The following is a 22523-nucleotide window of genomic DNA, read 5'->3' as shown; positions in this document are numbered from 1 at the left end:
CAAAGGAGTGTGAGGTGGTGGGAGAGGCGAGGCCCCCACGCCGAGTGGCCAGGCTCAGTGTTTTTCATCGGCACTGCGATGGGAGTGTTCTGCTGAAGCACCACTAGAGCAGGGGGATCGACGATCGTGTGTGCGCGGCTTGAGGGTGATAGTTCCTTGGTGGAGGAGTTCGAGTTGCTGCTCTGGCTTGCTACGACCCGCAACTTCGGCGTGGCACAGTGTTGGAGACGATGGTGCAGTTTGCGGTGGCTTATTTTCGACTCCTCTCCCTGGTTGTGGCGGTGTAGCATTTTGTTGTGTGAGTTGTGTGCGTTGTTTGTGTGGTGGCGGTGTTCACTTCAGCGTGTGATGTACAATTACTTTATTCTTAAATGACAGAGTAGTGCTCCTCCTATCTTTCAAAAAAAAAATAGTAGTGTGTGTCACCCTCAATGTATTGTTACCAATTTATAATGCACGTCATGCCTATCCTAATGTCGAATTAGATCGCGTTCTCCTTCAACTGCGCAGACATGTTTGGTGAGTCATTTTAATTCAATTGTGAATGCATCTTGGTTTCATATAATCAAGTTATTGTTCTGTGTTACCAAGAAGTGTGTCCCATAGAATTTCACCAGACACAAAATGGAACAATCACATCAATAATTAAGCCCTTGGGAATCAGTTGTACGGACACCTAAAGGTGCAGAGTTACCGAACCATTGCTTTTAATGTGATTAATATAAAAACAACCATGTTATACATAGCACAAGATAACGATAATTATCCATCGAATTCCAAATTGGCAAACTTAATCTCTGGGTAGTAGACTGAAAACACTGGGTTCCCATCAAATTTCCATTCGCAAAACGCCGTCTTTGCTTTGATGGCACTGTCGATATCTGCATATTCAAAGAACACCTATGACAGAAAACTTATTCATCAGAAAATCATTCGCCATCATGCAAATCAACAAGTGTTCAACTGTCCGTGCAACACAAGGCTAGCTCACCTTTCCAACTCCAGCGACCAGCTGTCCACTCGAGTCAGGACGTGGGATGACAACTTTTACCAGATTACCTGACAAAAGGAAGATTATACTCTTTGTGATTAATTAATAGATAACACAGTAAATGAGTAAAAATGTCCAGGAAAATCAAATAAAAAGTAGTAGATAAAACTATAGGACCTAATTCAGCATGTTATCAAAAGCATTTGAAGAAAGGACATAACTAATGGTGAGAAGTTTATATACCATATCTGCACGCTTCTAGCCTCATGTGTTCCATAATCTCCTCATAGTCTTTATCATGTTTCAACTCATCTGCAGTAAGCACCTGGAGGAGGCACACGACCTTTGTAGGAGTAGGGACCAATCCAAACATAACTTGCTGTAGCTGCGCCTGTTGCTCTGCCATCAAACCCAACAGGATGGTTTCCACCTCGGGTTGGTGCTGAGATGCTCTCTGTTTTGCTCTGCCGACGGTAAGGGTATTGTCATGTAGCCTCATTCCATTTAGAGAAGCACAGGCAATGTCAGTGACACTGCTGTTCTGGTACACGCAATACGCATGGCCCATCGAGTCACCAGTTCCCCAATCCTTGACAAGATCAAACCCACGAAGAGGTCCAAAAGATTCAAGCAACTCCCTGACTTGAGCTTCTGTGAGATATTTGGGAAGGCCAGACACACAAATGCGGTCAGGCCCTTTCAAACCTTCTACAGATCCTGGTGTCAAGCCAACTGCAGCAAGATTCAGATAGCGGCTCGGCATGCTTGGGCCCAGGGCAGCTGCCTCGGAAGGCTTGTAGCCTGGTGGCCTTCTAATCTTCAGTGGCACCCCTTCAAACAAAATGCCATCCAGAGCCATGGCATTGCTTGCTTCCTCAGTCAGTCTCATTTCCACAAGAGCAAATCCGCGGTCATGGATCATGTCGACGTCAACGACAGCATCTCCAGGACCAGCTGTGTTTCCTCCAATAGCAGCCATGGCTTGATTAAAGAAAATTGCAACTGTCTGCAGGTAACAAAACCAATAATTTAACCAACAGTACCAAATTACTCATGTGTATAATAAGTGTGTGTAATGCCAGTTTATAGATACACGTGTGGTTTTCTTTTGAGGGTGTGTGAAGTGTACGATGGACAGTTGAATAACTGGTTTAAGAGTACGAACCTGTTCATTAGCAGAGGGGGGAAGGCCACCAACACTAACACGCCGAGCATAACGAGTACCCTGAGAGGTAAAAAGATGTCAGCCGGCATATAGGATTTAAAAAAAATACTTGTAGAGAGTGCAGCATCAAAATATTTACAAAACGAATCCATACCTCTAGATACCTTGCGAGTGAATTGTTAACAAAAGGATCGAACTGTTTCAGACAAATGAATATGGTTAGAAGGCAAATAATAAAGCAATTGAGTGCATGCATGATAAACACACAAAAAAAAACTTGCGAAAGGCGAAGCAAGGCTCGACTTCAATATCACAGACAACAGCGAAAACTATAGATTTGCAGGTTACAAATCTGTCAATGGTGTTGAACCGAATTTACATGGTTCACAGGCACCAAACTATTTAGAAAAGGAACCCATACCAGTTGAGTCATAGTTTGTTCCTCGATGAAGAAGGGATAATCGAACTGATTCAGAAAAAAAAATGAATATGTGGTTACAGCACAATCAGTATAATATTTAAATAATCTAGTCCATATGTAAATTACAAAAAGAACTTGCTGTAAATGCTAATTAATGTTCCATCAACCATATTGTAACGTTACAAACTTTTCAGTGATACAGAACCACTTTAATCATTTATTGTTTGCAATAGTTGTTCTCAAACACTAAAATATTAAAAAAAACACATACACACCTGCTCTTCATCAGTCGTCGCTTGTGGCTGGATGCTAAGGCGATTGAACTGGTTCAAGAAAAAGTTTTATGGTTAAATTACAACAAGTAATGCATGCAGTTGATCCAGACAAATAGCAACAGAACTTTGATGAAGGCAAAAGCTAACAAGGAACGCACTAAAAGAAATAAGGAGTCCACGTCGACAGCTAAAGCTTCCTTTCAACGAACACTCAACTAAAAAAACATCTCTATTATAGCTAGCCTTCAGCTTGTTTTGCGAACCTTGACAACCACTGGTGATTGATTTCTCCCCAAAATCAATCACAGTTGGAACCCTAGCTAGCAGATGCCGGCAGGCGGCCAGCTGACTTTTTGTGTACGTGTATTCAGGGACGCATTGCTGAAACCCCAAATTAGTTTCGATAAGCTTTCCTAGAATCTGGGTTCGTGGGTCGATTAATTTTTTAAAAAGGTTTCCTCTGAATATTTCCCGTCGCAGTGAGTAATTTTTACGGAAGCAATCATGGATCCCCTCCGGCCAGCAGGCCAACACCAAAAGAGAGCAAGCATAGAGGAACAAGGCGCTAGCTAGGGATTACTGACACCTCGCGGCGGATGCCCTCGACGCCGTGGTCCACATCGCCGCCGCCCATCGTTCTCTCGCCTGCTCGTCGCTCGTGCTCGTGGCCTGCCTGGGGTTGGAGGTTTTGGGGGGGATTCGTTCGACTTCGTTCGTCGTGATCTTTCTACTGATGGCGAGCCTCCCCACCGTGTTCGTTTTGATTGCGGATCCCGTTTCCTTTGTTTCGAAATCGGAGAAGTTTTTTTTTTGTTTCGTAGCTGGGCTTCGCCGCGGCGGGACCGTTGAATCGGATGGCTCAGCCGGCATGAGAAGCAAGCCCAACCAAGTAGGCCGAGAGGAAGACCAGCCCGGCTATCACAAACCCAGCAAGTACTCACCGAGCTGTCACCTTTTGCTATGCCACCCATGACTGTCACAGCCCAGACCATGCGAAGCTGCACCAAAACAAGGCCAGCCAGCGTGGCCATGTCACCTGCTGTTCCAGGCCGTCGGATCGGCCGAGCTAGCGGATGGCTCAAAACGTGCGAGTTCTGATCATTTTTGCAAAAAAGTTCCTAACCTTTAACGAAATCAACCCATGGTAAGGCCTCCTCTCTCATGTAATTTCACAAAAAAACTCATAATTTTTCTAAAAATCAACCCGCAGTACAACCTTCCGGGTTCAAGAAAATTTACAAAGAAAACCTTAAGTTTTCACAAAATTAACCCAGCGTCCTAGTCCTCTCAGGATTTTTAAACACCAAAACGAGTTGAAATGAAAAGTTTTTCAATAAAAAATTTGCTCAAAATTTTAGAAACTACACCTTTATTGTAGCGCAAATTTTAAAATTCAAAACACTTTTGTTCGTTTCCACAAATGCTCCCTTCTATTTACTGAAAGTCAACCCGATATCTTACACAACTAACCCGCCACAATCTAAGATCTTATTCTTGTAAAGAAAAAAAATGTACGAACCCTATAGGAATACGTCGTTTCTAATACTGATACTATTTTCATACACAAAGTATGTCAGCAATATAAGATTCTATTTTGCAACAAATATAATATTGTACCAGTATTTTTCTATGGCTTCTCGTGCTATCTCCATGGTAACGCATCATATTTTAATATAACAACTACTTCCTTGAAGAAAAATATGCATTTGCCTAAATATAATAATTGCTATATGCATGAACTAAAGTCTGTATCAATTACAATACTACGATACGAGTTATATGTCTGAGTTATATGTCTTGCGCGGCAAAGCCACGCGCCTTTCTAGTATATATGAAAAATTGAGTGCCTCAACCAAAGACTTACCTTTAATTTCTTTAGTACTTCTCATGTATATAAGAAGAGTGCATGCCATGTAGTAGAAACAATTTAAATTGAATGCTTCCTTTATCAACAAAGAACCGCAGGGATAATTTTACCTTTTGGCAGAGGGGGAAAAAGGCAATCTGGAAATTGAAGTGGATAGTTGCCATGCTTCTTTATCTTTATGACATCTTTTACACATACTTTGTTCTTAACAAATGCACGCGCCACATGGTTGATGGTGCCACCTAGCTTGAATATTAGATTAGGAAAAAGTGGAGAGGGCTTGAAGACAATAATGCACTGGCAGGCAGCAGCACTGTGTTAATCTTGATGGTCTCGTTACAGCGTAGTCTGCATTTTTTTTTTGATAATGGGTCTGCAAGTTTCATTGCCAACAGCAAAATGGATAATAATGCACACCATACTGGAGAATTAGAAGATTATAAAGATGGAGCAAACATTTTGCTGCAATGACATTCCCATTCCGATACATGAAACTTTAACTAGAAGCAGAATGGATATAAACAGAACCACCATAGGTTAAGCGACCTTAAGAGACTTGAGTGTCCCTATGATGCTGACAAGTGCACCAATGCCAGAGAAGAACATTACAATGGTTTTCTTGTTCTTGTAAACAAACGCGTGCACCTTGGTCCGCACTCGCCTGTTCACCTTGTAGTTCTCAATCTCTTCATGATGCGGACGTAGCAGGACCCAAGGGGCAGGTCCTGAAGGCTGGTGAAGAACTCAAGCGCCTCCTTGTTGGTGAGCCCTCCTCCTCCTTCCAGGAGATGCTTTGTTCGCAGCTCATGCACGTCCTCCTCCCTGTCGACGAACATGGCGAGGAGGAGGAGGTGGGACAAGACTGCCGAATCTTCATCCTTGATGTCATCGTCATCGCGATATGAGATCGTGCATAGCTCCAGAGCCGCCATGTTGATGAGCCAGCTTGCACGTGAACGGTTCAGGGACAGTGGTGGAAGGTAGAGCTCGGAGAACAGGGTCCCTTTCTTCTTGACGCCCATGTCAACGAGCTCAGTAGTTTCGTTGGCTTTGAGCGTAATGCCGATTTCGGCAAGCTCGATGGCACTAACCGAAACCGATATCGACTCGGTTTCCTTTGGGGGTTTCAGGTTGGCTTTGCTTCTGCCCACAACGTATAGCCGAAGGAGGCCAAGAAGATGTGGTAGTTCATAGCCATCATCCATGACCACAAAATGATCTTCTTTGTTAACCTTGCGGTCTTGAAGACAGCCTTTCAAACTATTATGCAGAACCTCCAAGGGAACGGGCCTGAACCTCAGGATGGCCTTCACCACCAGCCAGGGCAGCTGGTTGTCAAGCAGCATGACATCATGGTCGATGTCGTTCTCGTTGGATCCATAGAAACCACTCAATGACGGATCCATCTCGGAGATGTGACTGGGAATACAAGAAAGCATGTACTGCACCAAGAAGCAAGCATCATAGAATATCATAGGTAGGAAGTCGTCGTCGCTGATACCTGCCATCACGCCGTTGTCGTAGAGGCGGCGGGCATCGTCCGCGACCGAGACGACTGCATCGTACATCTCCTGTACTGAGCAGCCAGACTCCCTGATGCAGTGGTAGGCAGCCACATGCTTCACCTTCTCTGCCTGCTTGAGATGCTCTTGGTAGTGGTGGTAAGGACCGATGGCCACAATTGTTGGGACTGTGTACTGATCACCAAGAGCTCGAATGATTGCAGGGTACCTATGGATCTTCATTTCCACCATATTGACTTCTTCTTCAAACTCGTGCGCTGCTTCCAGGAATGCATGAATCGGATCTTGTATCTTCATTTCCATACTGTTGAAATCAACCGCAAACTCTTGTGCTGGTTTCTCAATCTGATCCTTCTGTGCAGCTGCTCCATACTCAACCACCTGCTCTGCTTTAGAGCTAGCAGGGACTGATGCTTGGTGGCAGCTGCCAAATATCTCAGTGGACGCATACTCCACAGGGATGCCAGGAGCCCATACTGCAGTTGGTTCCATAGTCCAATTGGCCGTCTGAAGGTCCCATGGTACCCATGCTGCAGCTGGTTCCATGCTCCAGCAGACCAGCTGAAAGTATTTGCTGCAAGAAGTACTGTACGAAAAACTAGAATTGAAGAAATGAAGAGTGAAAACAGGGTTACAGTGAAATTGCTATGTATAAATCATGCATATCAAGACTCACAATCAGGAAGAAGAAGCACAGCCTCTAGGCTCCTCTTATATAGGACAGACTCACAGACATAGACTAACCGACAAGTCCATGACATTTTTTTCTCTATTCACTGCAAGTGGTCATATATATGTAGGCATGTGTGCTATAAGCATGCTATAACAGTTTTGCTGGTAGATGATGATTCTGTTGTTCTTAATAATTTGCTCCATGCTAATCAGTGGTACACGCACATACTACTACAGGATGGACCTTTATCCTGGTTTAGCAAAAAAAAAACGCAGGCTCTAGTGCCATGTGATGTTGGTGTGTGTTTACATGTACAAATAAACCATATTACAAAATAAGAAACAGTGACAACATTATGCTACTTGTTGCCATAGTTCAGCCAAAGACTATACATCACCGTCGTCCCTCATGGTTATATATTCTGTCTCACATATATGTCATTTACAATTACATAATAGGACAAAGCCCCCAGTCTTACCACATTTGAGATCTCCCACGGAAACTGCAGCTCTGACTACTTGCGCACAACCCTCCATTCTGACCATTCACTAGACGGTATGATTTGACCGGCCAAGCGATCTCATTTTCTCGGGCCCAATAATGCTCCAGTGAATTTAGATTCTTTTTTCAAACCCTTGTTGGATTTAATTAGTCTCTCCTAACTTTTAGAGTTTACTGTTGAACACCATCGCACGCCAATCTTGAACATAAAGCCTTGTAGCCTTTTTCCAGATCTGCATACGAGTGAACAGCTCACTTGTTAAAGTTATGTGTACCCAACATCCTCTCCTTGTGAGCACCACCAGTGACTTGATAGAACACCACTTTCACCCTAAGTGATCCTGATAGGGTCGAAGTATGAGTTGCCTCATCTTTTTACTTGGATATATAGTACTTACAGGCATATTCCCTACAGCTAAGATGCATGAGACTTTCCATAATCTAAAATGCAGACGAGCAACTGCCTTGCACGGCCAGCTCAGTGCCTCATCTCACCAACATATATCCAAATAAACAAGACATATAATGCTCAAGTGTGGATGCATTATGAATTCATTACGATATATAAAGATGTGAATGCACACTGAAAAGCAAGGCTAAGGCATTTACATGACAAAGCATCATTCGCCTTTTTGTAATTAATAATATCGAAGGCCATATTGTGCCTCAGCTTTGCTGGAAAGTAAAAAATATAACTACACAGTACCCACTTATGTGTCAATCTTTTGCTGTGAAAATACCAGCTTAATTAGATGAAAACTTGTTGTTCTGTCATTCAGGTACATAGAAGACCGATCGATCTTAACATGTTATATGTACTTTGATCTTAATGCATGCACATACCACATGGTTGATCTCAGGACTCATTTTATTTTCTCCGGTGGCTAATAACTGGATATTCTTCTTCGTCACAAACTTTTGAAGTGCAAGGGTTTTATTTACCTATAAGTTGGGTGGTTTCAGATTGTGAAACAAATTAACAACAAAAAAACTGACCAATTATTACTCCTCCAGCATCAAAATTAACAACAATAACCACTTAGCAAATAACAATTGGAATTGTCTAATTCATAATGTAAAGCATTTGGCTATCTGAGAAGATCCTAAACAATGAAAAAATTATTACATCAGCCATTCGTAAAATAAGCTGTGAAATCAGGCTCTCACTCACAACTAGTGATCATTGCGTTTCTTTTTTTTAAAAGCTACTAGTGATCATTTCCAGATCTTCATGAAAGTGCATGGCGCACGTCTCAGATACTAGCTTAGGAAGTTAACTGAAACCAACATATCTTCACCCACATCGATCGTCTGATACGAGAAAGTTTGAATTACATCTTCACCGTCCCCTGGAGTCACCCTTACTCAAATTCACAGTTGTCTTAGCTTGAGGAAACTGCTTCTTTGAATCTTAGCTTCCGGTTCCTGACCAATGCATTGTATGTAGGTATAGAAATTTGGTGTGTAATTTTGAAAACAATAAAATTCTTTACAGGTGTTAATTGGCCAGACGCAAGAGAAATTATATCACTTCCGATCCAAAGGGGCGCATGCATGTAAATTTCTCCTATATTTGCCCCAACGTCACACTGAACTGATTTCTAGCTAGATGGTCCAGCGGCCAGCACGTCTGCATGCACATGAATTTAAATTTGATATTTCAGATACAATCTAGAAAGCTAGCGTGGTGCCATGGGCAAAAGCGTGGATGCATTATTATTAAATTCCACGATACGATGTAAAGGTGTAGAGGCACAACATGTATAAAGAATTAAAGATGCAAAGTTTCTTAATTATATTACACTGAAAAGGCTAGGCACAGCACATGGCTTTCTTGTAACTAATATCCAAGTCCATATCAGCTCAACTTTGTTGGAAAATACTCAATTATTACTGTGTGATCCAGCTTAATTAGACGAAAGTGTTTACCATGAGGAAACTGCATGTATGAGCATGGTAGTGCTCCGTCATTTAGGTCATGCGCATTGCGTGCTGCTCCGTCATTTAGTTATGCCAACTGCACTGTCATTTGTTATAAAAAAAAAACTGCACTGTCATTTAGGTATGTCAACTGGACTGCTGGTCTCACATGTTCAATTGCAATCAACTATGTATGAGCATTGTCGGCTAATCTACTCTAATCTAGTGAGCTTGATAATTCTAGCTCTTACAATTCCAGCTCATTCTCAGTTTTCGGTAAAGAAACTGACCTACATTATGTGAGGAGTAAACTCTTGTTTCAATTCCTCAATAGCATTTTTTTAGAGGATTATATCAGGTGCCTGAAGACAAAGATGTATTTCAATAGAACAATATAATCAAATCACAAGGAGAAATTATGATCAAAACCTAAGAGGAAACTAAATTTTATCCTTATCAGGTCCAACATGTTGTGATGTGGTTCGTCCTACAAAGGCTACTAGAAAAATGAATAAAACCGAGGAGAGAGGGAGGCTGCGGAGGAGAGTGACGGCTATGCTAGCTAGCTGGGTTCGGCTTCAGCCCATCGTAGCCGAGCGTGGTAGGCCTTGGTCGTGTGTGATGGGCCTTGGTTTTTTGGTTTCAGCTGAAACTGAAGTCCAGTTTAATAAGTATTTTTCTTTTTATATGATGAATAGCTTAATTTTGAATTTGCAAATAAGAATTCATATTTCTATTGTAGTGATATATATATATATACCTACTTAACTCTTTTGATACGATGAATAGCTTAATTGAATTTGCCTTTGGCATGTTCCATTTGGTTGAATTCCAAGGAACTATCCTTTGGTGGTTCAAGTGTTAGAAATATAACATTACGACTTAAGGCCACAGCAAGATATGTAAATTGAAAGTGATCCAATAGATAAGTGATTAACATATTATTGGATTCTGGCATATTCGGCACATGGTAACATTTGGACAGGTTTATAGAGTCCACATAACTCATATATGATGTGCAGCTGCGCTGCATTTGGGCTATCAATCAGGCGTAGGATGACCATGAGATTTGAGCTTACCTTTTCTTTTGGTCTGATTTTGTGACAGAACCGTCAAGTTAAATCGGCTAATTAAGCGTAATGGCCGTCATTTGAACACATCAGGCACAATAGTTTAATTAAACATAACTTGATAGCCTGTTTCCAACCCACGGTCCGATCGAAACATCACCAGTAGTCTCACATAACAACGAGCGCAGATAGTACCAGCATTATACACTTTTACAAAAATAAAGTACAACATGAAATATTTACAAAACATCTTTAAAAATTAGAAATTACAAAAGAGTTGATAGCAGCGGAAGGAAATCTAACATGAGGACAGTTTTAAGAGAAAAACAAATACAATAAGGCAGTAACTACGGAGACGTGAGGACTTCACATCTAGCCTACAGATAAGAATCCTAGTTAGCCTCAACCAGCAGCAGCTACCTGAAAACAATATAACAACAAACTCTGAGTATACTTATACTCAGCAAGACTTACCCGACTAGGGATATACTTAGCCCACTAGCTAGACATACAAAGCTTTTTGGCTCTGGAGTTTATTTTGCTGAAAAAGCTACTAATAATAGTGGATCCTTACTTTCAATATTTAGCTCAGGTTTAGTATAAACTGTACCAACTAGTTTTGCCTGAATGTCTGGAGCACACATGGTAGATTAGAGTAATCCTTTGGTAATATCACAATCCAACCTCGCCATTCCATTCTCAGTCCAAGTTCTTACTACGATGTGACAAAGAGATCAAGGCTCTCATAACTGCGAGTCACCGCGACTCGATCCGATTTAACATTGCAAGGTGAACCTAACCAACACGGCATGTATATGCCCCATCGGACTATACACGCCAACCCTTCACATATGCACACCGAATAGCCGAACTGCCCTGCGACCCGGGACTGCTAGCCCCACCGATACCAACGAAGGGCCAGCCATGAGTTTCTATACTAGCTCCACTGGTGAAGACAGTATCAAGTCCGTCTACCGGTGCACATATGGTACTGAGCTTACCGGTTTCGACTACCTCCTACTTCCAGCATGTGGTTAGTACTATTCAATCATCGATCAGCACTACCAACAATGAACGGGCATTAATCGATCCAGGCGGAGGCTTACTTCCCATTCTTTTCATATCCTCAATCAAACTCATCTCCACCCGGTCTCCAATTTTTCATTCATCACATCTTTATTCCAATAACTCATGTATCAAGATATAAGACATCTTATGTCTCGCGAGTGACAGAAAATCACTCGTTTTCTACCGAGTCCTATTAAGCATGGCAGTACTAACGATTTACACATACTAGTATAAGAATGAGGAAACCTAGGGATCATGCAACTAAAGTTTCATTCAACGCCTAGGAACTTAATGCACAAATATGTAGATAAATAATAATTTATAATTTAAAATACCGGGTTATGCTTCGGGGCTTGTCTTTTTGCTGAGTAGGGTTAGTATTATTTTCGGCCTTGGGCCGGGTCTTCACGAATTCCTTCCTGGGCCTGCTCCGCTAGCTCCTAGCTTCACTACCAATGTATGAGTGACGTCTCCGGCTACGGATTCTACATGTATGTGAATGAAATGCCGGTCAATGCAAAAGCATATCTCTAATCCACAATTATTTACTAACTACGAAATACACTGGTGCATGGATTAATGGACTAACACACTAAATGATGTTCTCAGAACATGTAGATTTTACAGTAAACTACACATTCCGAAAATGAGCTACTGCATAAATTGCAATACTTTTGGACTATCAGATTTGCATACACTAATTAATTAAGTCTAAACACAACTTAAATTTTAGCAGGGGCAAAAAGGGTATTTCACAGGAATAATTATTTTTCCTCTATAGATCTAGATCTAAGCATTCAAACAAAACTGATTTTGTATTTTTAAGATTTTTCTTTAATTTGTTAAGCAACCTACAAATTTTGTCAAATAAAAAAAAGGTCCCCACCAGTCAGACGGGTTGTTAAAACCAGTCAGATCGGTCCTAACTGCAACCATGGACAACAGGGCCATGACCGGCGGCGCGGCGTGCAGCTCTCGCCGGCGGCAAGGCCGGCCGGCGGCGGGGCAGAGTGGCGCAGCGACTAGCGCAGCCGGGAGGTGCCGGCGCGCTCGGAAATGTGGCACAGGGCTGCGCGGGCACTGCCCGCAGTGAGCAGCAGCATGGCTACGACGACGGCGACGGTGCCACGAACGAGCATGGAAACTCGTGGAACACGATGGAATGTGGAGAGCACAAGCATCAGTGAGTTTGGGGGAATCGATTTTTATACCTAAGTTGGATGGAGAAGGGCCGGAGGTAGTAGTTTGATGGTGAGGGGCGGAGTTACTGTTCACAGACGGTTCTGGGTCGCCGGAAAAGCTACTCCGGGGAAGGACTCAGCCGGCTAGGTTGGGGGTTCGATAGAGGAGCTCGTGGGGCTGTTACCTGTGCGAGGAATTGAACCTGGTGGCTTGGGTGAGGAATATTGGAGAAGGAGGCGGGGGGGGGGGGGGGCGAGCTCGAGCTTGAGCTCGTTCTGCTCTGCTTGAGAAAGAAGAAAGAAGAAGCAAGGTGAGGAAACCAAAATGGATTGGGATACCATAAGAGGATAAGGCCGTGGAGTACAGCGAGGCGACGGCGGCATTGACGCCGAGGATGGCCGACACGTGGGCATGCTCGCCGATGACGCATGGCAGGCCGCGATCCGTGCACTGCACGTTGGGCCGCTCAACCGGTCTGACCGGTCGGACCGGTCAGACTGAGCTAAACCAAAATTTGACTGAATTTGATTCACTTTGAGTTTGCTAAACTTGTTGAGGGATTTAAAAATCATCTAAACACTAGAGGTGTTACAGATTTCCTAGGGTGTGGTGAAGAAAGAATACTTGAAGTATGAGTACATTAAGCGGGCAGAACTAAGACCTTGTTTGAAAATACTGAGTGAGAATTATTGTTAAAATAAGTGAGCTGATATTTTGGTAGAAACCCGTGTACATTTCTAAGTGTCTGAGTTACACTGTGTAATCTAAAAACAAAGAATTATTCTTAAAATTGATTTAAGCTGACACAACCAACAAGTCGCTATCGAATGGCAGATGAAAATCGAGTCTTATCCACCTGCGGAAGGGCAAAAGCCACCGACACAGGCATGACATGAGGCCCTGGAACCTTCTGACCAAACAAAATCAAACACGTGTTGCTTTGCACTGCGGAGGAAAGACAGAGCACCTCAGACCACAAGATGATCATCGAACGGTCACATTTTGATGTCATAGCCTGCATGGCCTTGCCCCTCGCCTGGGGCTTTAATATATAGAAATTTAGAGAGGCTTGGTTAGTGCCGGGATAAGAATAAAACCTATATATCACTATTGACTATATGAGTGCCTGTCACTACTAGTATTAGTGACAAACTGTGGTGATGGATGGTAAGTGTTGCACATCACTACTATTAATTAGTCATTTGTGATGGGTATTGACCCGTCACCTTTCACAAGTTATTACTGATGCCTCCCAGTTGTGGGCGTGATGCCTGTCACTATTGTATATTGACAGTTGTTGCATGTCACTATTGGCATTTTTTCACGTAGTGTGAGCCGGGCCCAAAAGGTAGAAGATACAATCAAACGGTCAAAAGTTACATCCTGATGCCCATGTGAATGAGCTCTATGGTGTCCTTGGCTGAGGCCCGTCGGCGTGCGGCCGGTTCGGCTGAACAGGCTAACAATTTCCAGGGGCCCCAAATTCCAGATCAACACCCATTAGGCCTATTGAAATTGGCCCATGTTATTTCCGCGGCTTTTTTATTTTTATATTTTTTTAAAATGTTTTTTTTACAGAAATATATTTTCGGTTTCATATTTTACAGTTTTATACCCTATCGTCCGGCAGGGGGCGGCAGAGACCTACATGTAAATAAATATAAATTTTTTTTGCGCTGAGGCCAATGTCGGGAGCCTGCCGCCCCCCTGCCGGGCGGCAATCACCTGCCGCCCGGTGGAGGGGCGGCAGGCTTCCCCCAAATATAAAAGCTGAGCCCCTTCCCTCGCACTCTCATTTCCTGCCCACGAGATCCAGAGAGGGGAGAGGAAGAGAGGAGGGGTGAGGGAGGTAATTCCATCGGCGAAGTCCTGCCGGATTTTGGATCCGAACCGCAGGTAACCAATATTTCTCAACTTTCTCATTGAAATTTTTTTGTATGTTTAATTCTATGATTAGTATTTTTTATTATTGCAAGCACTTAGGGTTCGGATTAGTGGTTATAATTGAAGCCATATCATGTTTCTAGATATTGGATTAATTAAAATAAAGTCTTTGGATGGTCTGATATGTCGAGCAAGGTGGCGTTTCAAGTTCATTACTGTGACTTCTATAGAATTACTCATGATTCCTATGAAGTAAATCTATCAGCATTGGAAAGAAGACAGTGCAGTCTAGATAAACCCTAGAGAGGAGTTTTGAGTTCATACGAAAATGTCTTCATAGGAAGTTCAATGTGAATCCAAAGACCCATTTGCTTATGGTTCATACCTTGACTTCCTGGGAAACTAATGGGGATTTCTGGGAGTTGACGCCTATAAGTAGTACGGAAGAATGGGAACATTATATGCACGCAGCTCTTGAAAGTGGGTGGCCTCTCGTAATGGTAATTCAAATTCACCAGAAGGGCGGTGATTTTGGTGAAGGGTCAACACACACAACATCTGACTGGAATGAAGAGATGGAAGAGGATAAAGAAGAAGAGAATGTGCAAGCTCCAGAAGCAGAACCAGAACCACAAGGTTTAGCAGATGAAGGCGAGCGAATACCTGGAATTGTGGAGGACATGGAGAAAGAAGACCAGGATGCGCGAATAATGGAGCAATGTGGGGACTCATCGGACGATGAGGACGATGAGCGCTTCCCAGTGCTAGGTGAATGGCGTGAAGAGGGTTTTGGGAATCCAGTGGTACAAGATATTAGGAGTTCGGAGTTTGAATACAGAGTGAATGAGGTTGTACAAGGGGAAAAGTATCGTACCATTGAGGATGTGAAGGATGCTGTGAAGCTCTGGGTTGTATCTCTGAGGAAGGAATTCAGAGTACTGAAGTCTAGCAGCAAAGAATACGAGGTGAGGTGTGCAGATAGAGACTGTACATGGCGAGTGCATGCCTACAAGGGAAAGTTCAAGACACACTGGGAATGTTCAATTGTTACACCACATACTTGTAGATTGACATGTGTTGTGGGACATTATCGTAATATCACATCAACTTTCGTTGCTAAGAAGATGTATGAGGTGATTCTTGACAAAATGGATTACGAGCCTGCATTGATAATTATGGACATTGAACATAATTTCCAGTATGTGATCAGCTATGCAAAGGCTTGGCGTGCTAAACAAAAAAAGTATTTGAGATGAGGTTTGGCACTTATAAAACATCATATGACAACCTACCTCGTATGCTTGAAGCAATTGTGCACAGAAATCCTAGAAGTGTTTTTGATGCATACAGTGTACCGAGCTTGTCAGGGGGGCCAAGCATTCTGCTGCGAGTTTTCTTCTGCATTGGAGCAAGTGTGAGGGCATTCATTTACTGCCTTCCTGTTCTGTGTATTGACGGCACTTTCCTGACAGGGAAATATAAGGGAACAATATTGACGGCAATCGAAATTGATTGCAACAAGCAGATAGTTCCCATCGCCTTTGCCTTTGTTGAGAATGAGAATACAGAAAGCTGGTACTTGTTTCTTGAACGTCTGAAGAATCATGTTGTTGTTGGAAGGCCTAATGTTTGCCTTATCAGTGATAGACATGCAGGTCTCCTTGCAGCTATAAGGTACTACAAGAAGGTAGTCCATTTTCACCTCCTATATGGCCAGCTGTTGTCAGTAGGTGGTGTGTGAGGCATATGGCTGCTAATTTTTATGAGCGGTTCAGGAACAATGATCTGATTAATTTGTTCAAGCGATTGTGCGCTCAGAATCAGTAGAGGAAGTTCGATGCTTTGTGGGGTATAATTGATGATATGAGCGCCGAATTGCTTAAGAGCCAGGCCTCATCATCCAGCAGGAGACGTTCTACAGATTCAGTAGTTGGACATGCTAAGCCATTTTCACAGTGGATTGATGGTGCGCCTAAAGAGAAGTGGTCACTTCTGTATGACACAGATGGGAGGCGTTACGGAATCGAGACGACCAACCATGCTGAGTGTTACAATATGGTAATGTGTCGTGTTCGTGGATTTCCTGTTGTTGGCATTTTTGAGTTCATCATGTATGGATGTATAAGGTATTTTAGGGAGCGGTACGCATCAGCCGCTTCCTTATTTCATGATCCAGAAGTGCGTTTTTGCAGAAGGGTCAATGAGTACATGGAGAAAAAAATTGAAAAGGCTCGATTTCACTCAGTCTTGATAACCATTAACGGGAGGGTGTTCTGCCGATGCCAGAACCCAAAGGTGCATCACTTACCATGCTCCCATGTCATCGCGGCTTGTTCTGTATCTAGGTTAGATGCTGCGTCATATGTTTCTCAATATTTCACAAAAGAAGCCGCAGCACAGACTTGGTGTCATGAGATATACGGCATCGGTATTCTAGACCCATTCACTCAAAAAAATCCCCATCCAATGCTCATCCCTGATCTAGCTACGAAGAGGGGCATAGCCCGACGGCAGACACGTCGTATCCGGAACGGAATGGACGAGTCCGAGGCTGGAATGAAGAAAAAACGTTGCAACTTGTGTGGAGCGGACGGTCACACTTACAAGAAGTGCCCACAGCTTTCAGTACCCACTGCTGCTGCCAAGGCTGGACCTTCCAGGAATCCAACGGATGGGTCGGCTCCACCTACAAGAATTCGCCGCATGTAGTTGTGCACGACACACCTTCCAATGTATTTGTTTGTACGAAATTAAGTATATTGTATATGTAGTATGCCTAAATATCTTGTTTAATTAGTTGGCAGTGCGTATTTCTATAGAATTTGGTTGTAATGAATGAAACCTTAAATGTAATATCTTATGTGGTATCTTGTTTAATGTTCAATTTAAATTTCGTTTATTGTATCAAATTGGTCAGCCCCAAATGCTTGGACACATGGTTTGTGACCACATTTAGCACAAGCATCAATTAAATAAATCAAACAATTCTGAACGCCAGCTCTACTTGACCGAGTCATAGAGCCACACGAGGTTCAAGGTTCACAAAAAAATATAATCATTGCAATCAAACATAGCAAACATATAAATATTGCAATTAAAGGTAGAGGAGGCCTGCCGCCCCGTCACAATTTACTTCACAATCTAGACCGATCAACATCATAACACCATATGATACACATCATGTCATTTCTTGGAGGCCATAGTTCGGGGGGGCATAAAGTCATCTAGGTCGTCATCCCAGTTAATAGAACTTGGTGCTGGAGGTGGTGCAGTTTGACTTGGTGAACCTCTTGACTTTCTCTTTCTCTCTTTTATGGTTCTACTTTCATGTACAGGGGGAGGAATATCAGGTCTTGGAGGTCATGGTTTGGGGGGCATGAAGTCATCTAGGTCGTCATGCCAGTTAACAGAACTTGGTGCTGGAGGTGGTGCAGTTTGACTTGAAGAACCTCCGGTTCTATGTGATTGCGGAGGCCAAGTACTATCACCCGAAGATATTACACGCCTCCTTCGTCTTGTTTGCGGCATGAGTCCACCGAAGATACATACCATTTTACAAAAATTTGGTATTGATTTGTTAATCACCTCCGTGTCCTTGGGGTAATCCTTGCATATAATTACACAATAATTTTAAAATTTACGGAATATGGATTACAATTGACTATAGATATTAGATCCGAATGGTAGTTACATTAATGTGCATCTCAAACACCTCTGACCGCATCCATATCGTAGAAGTACTTTGTACGAAACCAATAACATTAGGATGATTAGCTAGTTCACATACCCTCATATACATCTTACGGCATTCTAGCAGGTATCCCTTTACATCTTGCGTTGTAATATCTCGAAACAATGTGAAATCTTTAAACTCTACTAATTTGGACAACACCATCTCTATCGTACCATCCGCTAATGGATCCAACTTCTTACTGATTACAAGATGTGTCATGATCTCAAGAATTATACTAGATTTTTCTTCGGTCCATGAAAATCCAACAGAATTGGAGGCAGCCATTGCCTTATGCTGCAATAGCAATAAGGTAGTGTCATTCTAAGTTTACTATTCTATATTTCACTATCCAAAAACTAAATCTATTCTAATTCATAATTATTTTAGAAACAAGTCTATAATAGTTGAGAAATATTAGTTACCTGCGGTTCGGATTCAAAATCCGGTAGGGCTTCACCGGTGGAATTACCTCCCTCACCCCTCCTCTCTCCCTCTTCGCTCTCTGGATCTCGTGGACAGGAAATGAGGGTGCGAGAGAAAGGGCTCAGCCTTTTATATTTGGGGGGGGAGCCTGCCGCCCCCCTGCCGGGCGGCTGCTGCCCTAACGCCCCGCCACCGAGCGGCGGGTACCTGCCGCCCGGCTGCCGGGCGGCAGGCTCCCGCTAGGGGCCTCCGCGCAAAAAAAATTATATTTATTTATATATAGGTCCGTGCCGCCCCCTGCCGGGCGGTAGGGGTATAAAACTGTAAATTGTGAAACCAAAAATATATTTCTATAAAAAAACGTTTTTAAAAAATATAAAAATAAAAAAGCCGCTGTTATTTCCTGGTTGCAGGTTGGGCTACGAGAACTCAGTTTGTCTCCCGTGGCCGCAGCGCGATGACGCCTCGTCTTCAAGATACCGCAGCGCGATGACGCCTCGTCTTCAAGATAAGTAAGTGCTACTTACGGGCGCTGTTAGGGGGGCGTCGGGGGTAACGCGGGTTACCACCTGCCAATCAGTCGCACAAGCTCTTCCCCACATCGGATTCTATGTTTTGGGTCCAACAAACAAGTTCACATATGTAATTCAGTCTGTTCCGAAACAATTTTTATTTGTTGCACGATTCCAACAACAACAAAAAAATTATTCCGGAACAAAAAAATAGATATTGAGCTTTGTGTGATTCCTAATATTTGCGCGCTGTTAGGTACCACGCGCGTGACTGCCATCCAAGATATTGTAGAAGCGCGCCCCCTCCAGATTCTCTGTTTTGGGTCTAAATCGGCCCAACAAACAGGTTCACATGTGTAATCCGGTAAAATTTGTTCCAGAACAATTTTCAGTTGTTCCAACAACAAAAACAAAAATGTTTCGGAACAAAAAAATTGTTCCGCTGTGTGTGATGATTTGACTGCTAGCCACACGTGTGACCCTTAATATTTCCGCTAGTTACTGCTACAAGTCAAGGTAATTCTTTTTATTTACTTGACCAATGATGATCGATTGATAATTGATGATATCATAATTGATTGATGTTTTGTATATGTGTGCACCAGTTGATCTAGGCGTTTATTGTTCAAGATCAAAACCATGTATTCTACAAATCAATCTAGAAAATATAATTCGGGTTGTCAAAAGCGTAGAAAAAACCAAAGAATATAATAGAAGATTTAACTCAATCGCATAAAGGAGCTATGATAGCACTTGAGAGTGACATGCCGGAAAAGATTGATTAAGAGTCTATCATTGAAAATTTTGTTTCAAGAAACATGAAAAGAATTATGTTATTCAAATAAGATTATGCAATCAAGATTAAATAGATATGACTCCTGATGTTTTCCGTTGCTATGTAATATGTTATACTGCATTTGTTAATTTTATATTTTATTTTGCTAATCAAGTAGGGCCCACTTTAGATGCCCCGGTTTCTACCGGGACAGCCCTGCTTGGCTGCAGTGAGTGTGATGCCAATCTCGGCAAGCTCGATGGCACTTACAGAAACTGATATCGAGTCGAGTTTGATTCCAGTGTGCAGCTGCTTGGTGTTCCTTTTTGCTAAGATGTAGAACCGGAGAAGGCCAACAAGGAGATGCGGTGGCATGTATAGCTCTCATCCAAGACAATAAGCTTCTGTCCAAGAACTGAATCGGAAGCTTTGTTCAAACCACCATGTTTTGTTCACTGGAGGGAGTATTTGAATTTAGACAAGTAATTAACTGAAGGTTGGCCTTCTTGCTCAACGACAGCTTGTGCCCCTCCTAGGTTCTCTCCAGTTCTTGAGGTCAAGGAGCAGACAATCATGGATCATCCCGATTCTTACCCCCCATGTGCATCTAAACTGGGGGTGTAACCAGCCACAACCAACCACTCAAAGACACAGAGTTCCATCTGAATCAGTAAACGTGGGTCAGGGTACAACTAATGTACCACCCACACTAATAATTAATTGCCAATTTTCTTTAATCTTGGCAGACAGCTAGCATGCAGCCTGCAGATTCCACGGCATCCGACAGATAAGTAGACAATAGATACTGATACAACGCACTAGCTCGAGAAGGAGAAGATTAGGATGATGGAGCCAACATTTTACTGCAAAACAGCATTCAGATACATCATACATCCAGGCAACCTTAAAGCACAGATACAGAACATCTCACATCATGGGTATATTTATCAACGGCTGGCCTTAAGAGACTTGAGTTTTACTAAGATACCAACAAGTGTACCAAAGATACCGACAATTGCAACAATGATGGATAAGATCCTAAAGATGGTATTCTTCTTCTTGTGAATAAATGAATGCACCTTAGTCCGGATCCGCCTGCTAACCCTGTAACTCTCAATCTCTACCATGATGAACGCATAGTAGGATCCAAGGGGCAGGCCATGAAGGCTCTTGAAGAACTCGAGTGCCTCCTTGTCGGTCAGCCCTGTTCCTCCTTGCAGGATACCCTTTGTTCGCAGCTCGTGCACGTCCTCCACCCTATGCACCAACATGGAGAGCAGAAGGAGGTATGAGCAGACAACGGAGTCTTCATCTTTGGCATCTAGAAAACTTGGGGTCATGCATAGCTCTAGGGCGGCCATGTTGACGAGCCAGTTTGCACGCGCACTGTCCAGAGACAGCGGCACTAGTGAGAGCTCGGCGAAGAAGATCCCTTTCTTGTGTAGGCCCATGTTAATGAGCTCTGTTGCTTTGTTGGCAGTGAGCGTTATGCCGATTTCGGCAAGCTTGATGGCACTAACAGAATATGATACCGACTCGATCTTACCTACAGTGGGCAGATCAGTGATGTCTGTACTTCCTACAATGTAGCGACGGAGGAGGCCAAGGAGATGTGGTGGTTCGTAACTATCATCCAAGTCGAAAGACTTTTCTTGGACAGCAACACGGTCTTGCAGAATGTCTCTCCAAGGAGCAACAAACTCCTTTAAGTCCAGCGGCTTGAACTTCATGATGGTTTCTACTACCCGCCATGGGAGCTGGTTCTGAAGCAGCAAGACGTCGTGACTGATGCCTTTGCTGTTAGAGTAAAAGAAACTGTTCAATGACGGATCTACCATCTCCCCGGAGTCATCCGCATACCAGACCATGTACTGCACCAAGAAGCAAGCATCAAAGAACATCATGTGTCGGAAGTCGTCATAGCCAATACCGGCCATCACATCCTTGTCGTAGAGGCGGCGGGCATCATCCGCGACGGTGACGACCGCATCATACATTTCCCGCACTGAGCAGCCGGATTCTCTGATACAGTGGTACGCAGCCACATGCTTAGCCTGCTCCGCTTTCTTGAGCTGCTCTTGGCCATGGTGGTAAGGGCCGATGGCCACAATCCTCGGCATGGTATACGAGTCTCCGAGATCTCGGATGCTTGGAGGGTACCTATGAATCTTCACTTTCATCATGTCGATGTCAGCCTCAAACTCGCTTGCTACGTCCTCGAACACATGAATAGGATTGTTGTTGATCTCCATTTCCATACTGTGCAAAACAACCTCAAACGATTCTCGTGCTTCCTTTTCAATTGGATCATGCTGTGTGGCTGCTGCATAGTGCTCAACCAGCTGCTGCTGCCCTCCCCCAGATTCAGGCACGTATGCTTGGAGGCCGGTACCAAACATGTGGGTGGAGACATACTCCACAGGGAGGCCAGGAGGAGCCCAAACTCCAGCAACTGGTTCTCCTCTCACGGTCCAATCAGCCACCTCCAAGTCACAAGGTGCCCATGATGCAGCTGGTTCTGTGCTCCAATAATTGGCCAT

At 43.3% G+C, this 22523-nt stretch overlaps 2 protein-coding genes and 1 pseudogene across 2 annotated transcripts; all 3 read right to left on the bottom strand.

Annotated features, from left to right (window-relative positions):
• Positions 1-710: 710 nt before the first annotated feature.
• Positions 711-3654, bottom strand: LOC120646414 (splicing factor U2af large subunit B-like). Its single transcript, XM_039922990.1, has 8 exons — positions 3439-3654; positions 2853-2900; positions 2578-2622; positions 2311-2352; positions 2157-2216; positions 1235-1997; positions 992-1059; positions 711-900 (listed from the first exon to the last, which is right to left on the bottom strand). Exons 1-8 carry the CDS (start codon positions 3484-3486, stop codon positions 763-765), a joined length of 1212 nt encoding a protein of 403 aa, XP_039778924.1. The 5' UTR covers positions 3487-3654; the 3' UTR covers positions 711-762.
• A 1428-nt stretch (positions 3655-5082) lies between these two features.
• LOC120646413 lies at positions 5083-6883 on the bottom strand (annotated as a pseudogene).
• A 14047-nt stretch (positions 6884-20930) lies between these two features.
• LOC120645981 (UPF0481 protein At3g47200-like) lies at positions 20931-22523 on the bottom strand. Its single transcript, XM_039922682.1, has one exon. The coding sequence runs from the start codon at positions 22521-22523 to the stop codon at positions 20931-20933; it is 1593 nt and encodes a 530-aa protein (XP_039778616.1).

This window comes from Panicum virgatum, chromosome 8K (genome assembly GCF_016808335.1).
Source record: "Panicum virgatum strain AP13 chromosome 8K, P.virgatum_v5, whole genome shotgun sequence".
In the NCBI taxonomy this organism is placed as follows: Eukaryota; Viridiplantae; Streptophyta; class Magnoliopsida; order Poales; family Poaceae; genus Panicum; species Panicum virgatum.
The sequence above is the reverse complement of the archived record's forward strand: the minus strand, read 5'-3'. Positions and strand labels throughout refer to the sequence as shown.